Genomic DNA, 11,341 nt, shown 5'->3' with positions numbered 1-11,341 from the left:
ACTTAGGGTTCTGTTAAAGTGAGACACGATTGTTCCTGGCAGCACTGATCTATTCCAGAGAGAATGTTGAGCACTGAAGACACTCCATTTGGAGCTTGTTTTCTTCTTGGCAAAATTGTCCTTGTATCAAAGAAATGTCCATTCCTCAACCACTAACAAGATACATGATATCCATACATGAATAAGCAGGACTGTCAAATCTTACCAAGACAGGGTGAGACAGTTTTGAAATTTTTCCTGACTTTGAAAATGGAGTGTCAGTTATTCTATGCCTTAGCCAATGTTGGTTGCTTCAACAGTGCAAATGAGACTTTGGGTGATTGCCCAGGAAGCCAGTTGCCTCCATTATTTGTTTCACATTTTGGAAGTTGCTTGATCACACTTCCTGCTTAATATTATTTCCCTTCTCAGATCTTCAATGGGTTGAAGACTAGAGAGTTGTAGTTATTTTCCTCTCATGACTTGGTGAAGTTATTTATTATACAAGGGTTAAACTGGTTAGATAGGATAGTTATTGAATATATTTGTTCTTATTGTATATAATTTAATATTAGGATTAAAACTCTCTTATTTAAAGATAAGGAAGAGAAGCTGCAGGAAGTCTTACAGCCAGTGGTTACCTGCCTACTGGGGCGTGACCTCCTATACTATATAAGTTGAAGTAGAGCATGCATCAGCTCTCTTTTTCCAGCTGTGAAATTCAGTTTCTGATCACTGTTCAAGCAGAGGATTCTAATTTATGAGTCTACCCCTAAATAAATCACCATCTATTTCTCAATTATGAGCTAGTGTGAGATTTCTTTTAAGTGTCCTTCTTCACTTCATCTTATCCACAATGAAGAAAGAAGTAGACAGGTCCTCCATTTGCCTTCATGAGTGTTATCAGACAATCAAATTTGCACCAATGAAAGCAAATGTGTCCACATAAAAACTGAAAGAGCTTGGAAAGGAATTCTAGACATAAAATAACAAAGTTAAACACTGTTTCTTGGTAACAGCACTTCTCAGGTGGGCTGTTTCCTGGTTGTAAGCAGAGATGTGACTCCTTTAAGAAGGCATTCTGGTTCTTACTGGCTTTTCTGGGAGGTCTGACTATGGAACACTTAAATGGGAGTTGTGAGCAGAGTGTTACAAGTTGCTTAATGGAAATAAAGACATGTTGTGTCCCCGGATCTGTGACAATGAGGTGAGCATGGTTCACAGAGGCAGTAACATTCCTCTGGTTCCTCTGCCATATTACAAGGCCAAGAAAAGCAGAGCCAACATCCAGGGCTACCACAACTACACTGCTTATGATTCTAGAATGCTCCTTGTCAGAAAAGGATTTCAGATACACAATAGGAGAAATTCAGGTATAAAAGACCTCTCAAAAAGAAGCGGTATATATACAAATGTACATAGGATTAGGAGAGAGAGGAAAAAGACACTTATAAAAGGAAGTAAAATCTTTAAAGAGACAGTAAAAGTAATATAAGAGAGTACAGACAGTCATAGATGAAAACAGTAAAGAAAAATAGGTCACACAAAGATGGAAAATACAGAGTCTGAATTGTGCATATTATTGTGTTTTCTTTGAATTTTTTGACTGTGAATGAGCTAAGTATAGAGAGGCATTTCATTGTGTAAGATTCTAAGCTAAACCAGTACATATACTTTAAGATATCTTGACTTCAAATATTGGGTCTAAGAATTTGTTGCTTTGGAAAAGAGGTTCTTCTTTTGTTTCCACAGAGGATGAGAACCTGTTGATTCCTTTCAGACTAATGTGGTTTGATGGACCAAGAAAACCCAAAAGCTCTCCATAAAACTACTAATAAATACTTCACCCAACAAAAAGCAGGAAGCAGTTTGATGAAAACTATGCCAAAATTTCCAAATATTGTTTATAAGTGTTTATTTACATTTAAAGAGTAATATCCTATAGAGATGAATACTTTGCATTGGTATGGATCTTGTTTATTGATACAAATTTAAGGTCAGTTTTGTTATACATACACACACACACACACACACAAACACACACACACACACACACACATATATATATATATATTTCTGCTTTTGTTTAAGGTATTACATTTGTGAAGCTCATTTAAAAATGTAATATGTAATTAAGAAATATAGGTTAATAGATAGTCATCTATAATGGTCAAGCTTGTAGTTATGTTGAATAGGTTGTTTGGATGTACAGAGATATAGTTAAGATAAACAGGTATTCTTTTTTTTTTTTTTTTTTTTTTTTTGGTTTTTTGAGACAGGGTTTCTCTGCAGCTTTTTTAGAGCCTGTCCTGGAACTAGCTCTTGTAGACCAGGCTGGCCTCGAACTCACAGAGATCCGACTGCCTCTGCCTCCCGAGTGCTGGGATTGAAGGCGTGCACCACCACCGCCCAGCAAACAGGTATTCTTTAAACCTTTCAAAGACTAACACAATATGGAATTTAAAAAGTCATAAGAATTTAGAACTCTGCCGGGCGGTGGTGGCGCACGCCTTTAATCCCAGCACTCGGGAGGCAGAGGCAGGTGGATCTCTGAGTTCGAGGCCAGCCTGGTCTACAAGAGCTAGTCCCAGGACAGGCTCTAGAAACTACAGGGAAACCCTGTCTTGAAAAACCAAAAAAAAAAAAAGAAAAAAGAAAAAAGAAGAATTTAGAACTCTTCGTGACAATGTGAATCATTGGCTCTTTGCAGCACCAATCTACTTCAAGAGGATGATAGGCATTAAAGACTCTCCTCATAGAGTTTGTTAGACATTTGGGCAAGAAAATGCTCTCGTATGGACTGCTTGATAGTATGCTGGATGAAGTGAACATACAGGACCACAGAATAATGACTGCAGAAGTTGCCTAGAGAAGGTGTGACAGTCCTTCAGAGGTTCTCCTTCATGAAAGTATTGGCTAGACATTCTGCATGACATAGAAGAAAGTGCCTGAAAAATGGTCAGTATGGGCAGAAGTGTTTTTGAAATTTCCTGCTTCATGGAAACGTCTGCCAGATACTATGGGCAGTTAGGTTGAAAATGGATGCCTCATTGTTACAGAAAAACTTTGGGTGCCATTTTAGATTCCTTTGCTGAGAGTTCTCTATTTAGGTCTGTACCCCATGTTGCTTCTGTTTCTATTGTGTGAAACAATTGAGGAGTATTTATATTAGTTCTTTGAAATTTCTGTAGAATTCTTCACTGAAAACATCTTATCCTAAGATATTCTTGGTTAAGAGACTTTTACTGATTTTTTCTATTTCTTTGGCAGTTATATGTCTACTCAGTCTGCTTATTTGGTCTTGATTTAATTTTGGTAAGTCATATTTATCCAGAAAATACTTCATTTCCTTTAAGTTTTCCAGTTTTGTGGAGTATGACCTAAAGAATCTCTGATTTTTCCTCAGTGTCTGTTGTTATGTCCTCCTTTTTATTTCTGATTTTGATAATTTGTTCTCTCTCTCTGCCTTTTGATTGGTTTGGATGAAGGATTTTTTATCTTGCTGATTTTCTCAAAGAACCTGCTCTTTGTCTCTTGATTCTTTGTATTGTTTTCTTTGTTTCTATTTTGTTGATTTCAGCTATCAATTTGATTATTTCCGGTCTTCCTCTCCTCCTAGGTGAGTCTACTTGTTTTTGTTCTAGAGCTTTCAGGTATGCTATTAAGTCACTGATGTGAGCTTTCTCCATTTTCTTTATGTGGGAACCTAGTGCCATCAAATTTCCTCTTATGTCTGCTTTCATATTGTCCCATAGGTTTGGTATGCTGTGTCTTCATTTTTGTTAAATTCTACGAACTCTTGAATTTATTTATTTATTTTATTCTTGACCCAGGGGTGGTTCAATAGTTCACTGTTCAATTTCCATGAGGTTATAGGGTTTCTTAGAGTAGTGTTGTTGTTGAATTCTAACTTTAATCAAAGGTGATCTAATAAGATATATCAGGTTATTCCAGTTTTTTTTTTTTTTTTTTTTGTATCTGTGGAGGTTTGCTTTGTTACTGAGTATTTGGTCAATTTTACAGAAGGTTCTATGAGGTGCTTGAGAATAAGGTATATTGTTTTGTGTTTTGTTGGAATGTTCTATAGATGTCCTTTAAGTCCATTTGATTCATGCCATGTGTTAGTTCTCATTTCTTTTTTAAGTTTCTGTCTGGTTGACATATTAGTATGTGGGGTTTGATTGTAATTTAAGTTTTAGTAATGTTTCTTTTATAGATGTGGGTGCTCTTGTATTAGAGGCATAGATGTCCAGGATTCAAACTTCATCTTGATGGATTATTCTTCTTGGATCACAAAGTATCCTTCTCCATCTCTTCAGAATGATTTTCATTTGAAGTCTATTTTGTTACATATTAGGATAGCCACACCTCTTGTTTCTTGGTACATTTGATTGGAAAAACTGTTCTCAACCCTTTACTATGAGCTAATGTCTGTCTTTGAGGTTGAGGTATGTTTCCTGTATACAGCAGAAGGCTGGATCTTATTTTCATATCCATTATCTTGCCTGTGTCTTTTTCTAGGGGAATTGAATCTATTGATATTAGGAGATATTCATGACAAATGGTTGTTAATTCCTGTTGTGGGGCTTTTTTTTGGTAGTAGTGTTTGTGTGTTCCCCTTCTTTGAGATTTGCTGATATGAGGTTATCTGTTCTCTGTGTTTTTGTCTGTGCAGTTAATTTCTTTGGGTTGGGGTTTCCTTTCTAGTACTTCCTGTAGGGCTGGGTCTGTGGATACACATAGAAATTACTCTGGTTGGTTAAAAGAACAATTGTAGTTGGACATGTTTAGAAAACAAGCATGATTTACCTTCTACAGCTCATTGAATATTTAGCTAACCACCTTTGAGTTACCTCTCAGATTGGTCAAACTTTTCCCATTTTATCATGATGTGAATAGTGAGTTTTAGAACTTTCATGCCATTTACAGGCTTAGAAAGCAACTTCTGATAATAAAAGTAGTAGTTATATCCCTAACACCTATAAAATGAGACCACTTATAAGTAATAAGTAATTGAAGACCAGGGGGCCAGCAATAACCTGGAATACATATTAGAGATACTAAGTGGACACAGTTGGATTATAAATTTCTTTGTCAATCCTCACTTTCTCAATACATACACACACTCACATTCACACATTTTCTCAACATTCAAAGGAATATGTATATTACTGAAGAAGTTAGAGAAATAGGAAGACATTTGAGGGCATAGGAATAACTGCAATTACTTAGAGAATGAAAATGTACATCGAATATACCAACGTTTCAAAAAACATTGGTCAGGTATTTGTCTGAAATAACATTGTTGCAATGTACGCAAAGAAAAGTTAAATAACAAGATTTTTAAAAACAAAATTGAGTCATTGTTTAATATTCAAATATGTTGCTTAAAAATATTGAATATTCTTTGATTTTATTACATCTTTAGACTTCAGAAGACTGCATATAGAAACACTATCTAATATATTTACATTTTCCTTGTTAAAAGCCCTCAAAGAAAATTGCATCTGCCTTTTCTATTTTGATAGCAAACTACACTCCAAGAAATTGTTGTTGTACAAAGAGAAAATTGTAATATTCACATGCATATTTGCAGAGATTAGTAGCTGGAATATAATTCTCATGAATTTATTCTTCAAGTGAGAATGACTCATATGTACACTATTTAAGCAAATTCTCATTCACTTGGTTACTGAAGTCATTTAACAAAAGATAATCTCCTTAGATGGACTTTTAAAAATGTATTTTGTCCTCTCTTTTAAATAATATGGAACATGGAGACAGACTCAATGAGTTTGTTCTGTCAAATCTTTTAGTGCGTTAGGACCATTCAACTGCAAAACACAATTTTCAGCTAAAAGTGAATATGAAGCGTAACATACAATTACTTCTGCAGTGTTTGTGTCCATCGTTCACCAGTAATTGTGACATTTCTAACTATTACAATATGTTTTAGTAATATGGATATGATTTGTTACACTGGAGTAATTTTAATTAGCTTTGTGGGTATTTACATGTTTTTGAATGAGATCTTTTTTACAGCGTCTTTATTGCTTCCTGATACATTTTATTTAATCATTCAAAAAATAAGTATAGCTTATAGGAAGGAAAAGGAAAGGCAAATCAGGAATTTGGAATGTGGTATCCAGACTTTAGAGGAGAGGGGAAAATTAATTTTAAAAAATGGTGATTTGAATGTGATACTGATTCCATGGTCAAGAGGACATGATGCATAATTCTCATCCTGTTGTCATCTGTGTAGGCATGAAATAAAAAATTAAAACATGGTTGAACACACAGTAAATATTTCATCCTTGCCCATGATGAATTCAAACTTAAATATAACAATATAGAGTATACAGAATGGATTGTACATAAACAGTTCCTTCCCTAGAAGTCACCAATACCTCGTACTTGGGATCCTATAGGAGCACTACCAAAAGGAAATAATGACATTCTGTGGCCATACATGAAAATTTATATTGAGAGGTTTCAAAGAATTTACTAAAACATCAACAGGCTTTTACTATATCTGTGACAAATAATACCCTACAATCATAAGTAGAGTAATATTTGTCAAATACAAGAATATTATCTTGATGGAATATTTTTTAATGTAAAAATATAGCAATATTGAACAAGATAAAAGTGCTTCATATTGTTTTATAAATAAATATATTCTATCATTCATTTTTTCACTGTAAGATATTCAGATTTAAAAGACAAATGATATTCTGCCTTGATTTTGCCTAATTTGGAGTTTATTTTCTCCTTTTTCACAAACATATTTTTAATTTTTCATGTAATAAGTACAAATTCATTCAAATATCAAGATGATTCAGCATGATTTTCTGTTTCTGCTCACATAGAGAAAGTCATTATTTAGGCCAAATATCTGTAAAAGAACACGAATGTTGTAAGGAGTGACATAAATGTTTTTATGTGAATATGAGAACAGTTCCCCAAGGATTATTTCTGAAAATAGCAACTGAAAGATGGCATATGAGTAGATATAATCTGAATCAGGAATATTACTGAGTAGATAGATAGATAAATAGATAGAAAGACTAAGTGTGTATATATCCTATGACCACTATAATATATATCCTATGACCACTATAATATTCACTGAGTTTACCTGTAGCCAGAATATCTTGAATATTTTCTTTGGGAATATTCTGGACCTTAGCAAATTCCTTAAGTTTTTCATATTGTACAGGAGTCAAAGATTGTCCTTTTTCTGTATTGTATGATTGACCATGTCAGAGACATGTTCAGTAGAACTCTGAAGAAATTACATTGCATCCTTAGTATCACAACTGCTCCAATTTCATCTACCCTTGGTGGGTCAATACAGGCAATAATAATTTTCCCCATATTCCACGATCACATTTAATAAAGTCTAAATGGTATATGACATTACATCTCAGTGTTTCATGGTGTATCAAAATATAAAAAAACAACTTCTTTAGAGAATTCACTCAACTCAATCCTACCCATTTTCAAAACCATGACACTAGAGAGTCATGGATACCTGTCAGTGAAGCTTCACATTTCTTCCAAGTCTATAATCTAGAGTTCATGTTTTAATTTAGTATACATTTGAGAAAAAGACACTCAAAATGGTCTGAACTTTGGGAAAATAATATTTGCTCTCTCATTTCCAGTGAGGAAACATGAACATAAACACTTCCAATAGCCTCCCTCATTACCAAAAGTCTTCAATGACCATTCTACTTAAATTACAAAATAAAGTAAAAGATGATCCACACAACAATCATATTTTGATTTAGTGGAGAGGAGTTTGGAAACACATGATACTGTACTTGGAGGGTGAATCTGACTTAATTTCCATTTCCAGGGTGATAGTTCTCTTACTACATCAGAAAAGCCACTACCATTCTTACCAACAACAGAAATCAGGTTTGTTGTCCAGCCAGTTCTATCCACATTCTGACCAACAAAGGTTATGCACTCTGGTGTTGCATACACAGGTGCAAATATATCATCACCTTCAACTGTAGTAACAGAAAAATTTCAAAATGAGTATCACTCATTTTTCTACTTTGTTTAATGTCACCTGTGACAAAACATTAATATTGATCATGACTCTAAAAATCATCTCTAATTCACTATCATATGAAAGACATGGGCAAAGGTATTCTTGTAGTCCTTCATTTGGCAGATCCCATCAAAATGCAGTGACCACTGGTTTCCACTCTTTAAAACTTATAGTGAATTCTACGTACAGACACTTTCCGTTTTCTCTGAATTCCTTGTATCAAGACCTGTGGGATCATTCTGCTGGATATTCCTTCCCCTTTCAACCATATCCGAAATATCACTTAACAATTTTCTGAAAGTATAAAACTTTGGTGTCATACCATGGTAATACCTGGTGGGCAAACGAATAAATATGTAAAGAGACTGTACTAATTGGAGATATGCACAAAAGTTTTCTTCTTGTAAGATGGAAAAGACATAACAATGAAAATTTCTAGTTTACTAGACTTTCATAGTGTGTGTTCTTTGTGAGTGTACATATGCCTCTCTCTCTCTCTCTCTCTCTCTCTCTCTGTGTGTGTGTGTGTGTGTGTGTGTGTGTATGTGTGTGGTATTTCCTCTTACTGACACTGATTAAAGGATAAAAGTTGTTCAATGGGAAAATGAAAGATTTTAGGAGCTATCCATTTTTTATTAGAACACCTCTTTTTAATAATCATGTAAAGTGTTGAAAACAATAGACTTTCCAGAAGAATATGCCTTCCCTTCATTTAAGATCAAACAAAAAGCCACACCAGTTATAATTAAGGTGAATAATCTTGCTATTATTTTGTCATTTTTACAAAACTGATTTTGTCTGAAATTCTTGAACAGATTTTCTTCTAACTGTTTTTCAAATTGAAATTTATCATCCAATAATTTGAATGATATGATCTCTACAAAATATGAGAAAAAACATAAAATAGCACTGTTAGTTTAAATCTTTGATGAATCAAAGATGGTAGATAATGCCTGTAATATAAGTACTTGTTAGCCTCAGGCATGAACTTTGCAAAGATGTTCGAGGCCACTGAGACTTATTAGTGAGTGGCAGGCCTGTCCTATAGCAAAACCATGATACTGTCTAAAAAAAAAAGACACTGAATACTAGCTAGAAATAAATTTTCTTCCAGGAAGGTATTTGGAGACATTTTCTTAGCATTATTCATACTTTCAGGTAATAGTGTTCTTCTTCATGTAAACTTCAGATGACCTACAATGTACTCTGACTTGGTAGCATATCTATGTTAGTTGGAAGGATTGAGAAATTTCCAAGAAACCAAAATTATTCTAGATTTATATACCTATGGGTGACTGAAGTGTCAGCTTGTATGTGCTCACCCACAATGCTTTTGTTCAAAGAAAGCTCCCAAATTCTGTACTTACACTTGGCTCTGTACTGGCCATCTGCTTGCCTATTTGCAATGACTTTGGTCTTTGTACATTGACCATTCGCCCTAAAAGTCAAAAATGGAAATGATGGTTTATGCTTTATAACCTTTGAGTTCATATTAAAGATGTTCACATATTATAATAAGCTTGATGAAATAATAGTATCTATGAACAGTGTACAGAGCTGGAACAGACGTTCCTATGATTACCTCACTTCTCCTAATTCTTGTTTAAAAAATACCATCCTGTTTCTAATCATGCACATGACTTCCTTTATTTGTGGAAATTTTGCTGAGTGCTATGAATGCTCTGATGGCTTCTCTATTCAAATTTTACTACTTACTGAATATGATGATTAATATCTAAATTCTCATGTTCTAGTCCATGATAACGTACATAGGTTTAAATACATGCATTTTAAGTAATTTTGTTTTTAACTTAAAACTTACAGTTATAGTTAGAAGATAGAAATAGTTCTAAGCTCTAAGTGTTCTTATGGTGTTATGTACTCAATGAACATATTTACCCAAATTTCAGAGAGAGATCTTTGAAACTAGAGCAACAGAGATGGTACTTTACAAATTAGATCTATCTGAACTGTGTGTACAAGATTTTTTATGATGTCATTGACTGAATAATACCTTATTATTATTATATAACGTATTACATAACATGTATGCTTTGAACCAAATGCTCACACATACTTTTGACTTACTATTAATAAGATTATTAGAATCTCCTGCACAAAATATTCGAGTATAAATCCAAGTACAGATGTCCAACCTGGACAATTCTGAAGAAACATTCAAGGAACTGGAGACAGTGTCTAACTTCTGAGTGGTTTCCGGAGCTAAACCATCATGGAACAACATAATCACATTTCTGAAAATAAGGCCTTCAATTTCAAGACCAGAAACAGAATTAAGGCTAATGTTCATTACCCTTAATGAACATTAGTTGTAAGTTTATCAACACAAAATCTGTGAGACGTAAACAGTCTTCACAATTTGCATTGTTGATAATTTGCTTACTTGTTATAAAATGTGTCTTCCAACCTATTACATGTCTCAGTACAAGCAAGTTTACGAACATAGAGTCTCATAGGTCCTCCTTCCTCTATTATGTCAGCATTGTCTGCAGTGATTGCAGTAGTAACCCACTTTCCTTCAATCTGAACAAACAACAAAGGCCATTGGAATGTGAGTTGGTATTGAATCTCTGACCCATGCTTTGGAAATACTTAAAATAACTAGAAACATAAATCACTAATATTTTGTTTATTGGTTCAAAATTATGCTTCTAGGGATGTGGAGTAACACAGGGTAATATGATGACTCAATTTACATAGCATTTGGTAACTGAGACTTTTTGAAACTACTCATGTGTTGGCTTCTTAAACTCTGAAATTCAACTCATATTTTCCTTATTTCATTTGTTTCATCTTAGAAAAGTCTGATTGAAACAGTGCACATGAGTGAAAGTCAGAAAGTTTACTGTATGAATATGGACTTATATAGACAAACTGAATGACATATCACATCTACAGAAATATGCTATTGAAGATCATCAAACCAATGCACAGACCAAATGAATTTACCTCAGCATGAGCAAGAGCCAGAACAAATGCCAAAGCCAGCCGCAGAAACTTTACCATGGTGGTGTCTGCCTTTGCTCTTCTGCAGAAGCTCAAAGTAGGATATTGGTCATGAAGGAACTGAACTGACAAAGCTTTTATACAGTTAGTTAGAGGGGGTTTCACAGAATCAATCAATGGTTCTGCCTGACAACAACTTGCATCTGTCCAGTGTTTCTACTTTGACGCTCTTGAATGGTGTATGATCTCATATTCCTAAATAAATAGGATTAGACTAAAGATCAGGTACTGTTGGCATGATTAGTTGAGCATTCCTTTCATAAATAAATAACT

At 34.2% G+C, this 11,341-nt stretch overlaps 1 protein-coding gene across 1 annotated transcript; it reads right to left on the bottom strand.

Annotated features, from left to right (window-relative positions):
• Positions 1-4,623: 4,623 nt before the first annotated feature.
• Positions 4,624-11,068, bottom strand: LOC119804205 (odorant-binding protein-like). Its single transcript, XM_042054318.1, has 6 exons — positions 11,012-11,068; positions 10,446-10,585; positions 9,409-9,479; positions 7,887-7,997; positions 7,118-7,219; positions 4,624-4,706 (listed from the first exon to the last, which is right to left on the bottom strand). The coding sequence occupies exons 1-6, from the start codon at positions 11,066-11,068 to the stop codon at positions 4,624-4,626; spliced, it is 564 nt and encodes a 187-aa protein (XP_041910252.1).
• Between the last annotated feature and the right edge of the window lie 273 nt (positions 11,069-11,341).

The sequence above is a fragment of the Arvicola amphibius genome, chromosome X, assembly GCF_903992535.2.
Source record: "Arvicola amphibius chromosome X, mArvAmp1.2, whole genome shotgun sequence".
NCBI lineage: Eukaryota > Metazoa > Chordata > Mammalia > Rodentia > Cricetidae > Arvicola > Arvicola amphibius.
The sequence above is the reverse complement of the archived record's forward strand: the minus strand, read 5'-3'. Positions and strand labels throughout refer to the sequence as shown.

Coding starts and splice junctions, on each gene's coding strand:
- LOC119804205 (XM_042054318.1), bottom strand. CDS start 11,068: ATGGTAAAGTTTCTGCGGCTGGCTTTGGCATTTGTTCTGGCTCTTGCT. Junction 7,998..9,408: donor TGGCCAGTACAGAGCCAAGT/GTAAGTACAGAA, acceptor CTGTTACTACAG/TTGAAGGTGATGATATATTT. Junction 4,707..7,117: donor TCAAGATATTCTGGCTACAG/GTAAACTCAGTG, acceptor GTGTATCCACAG/ACCCAGCCCTACAGGAAGTA.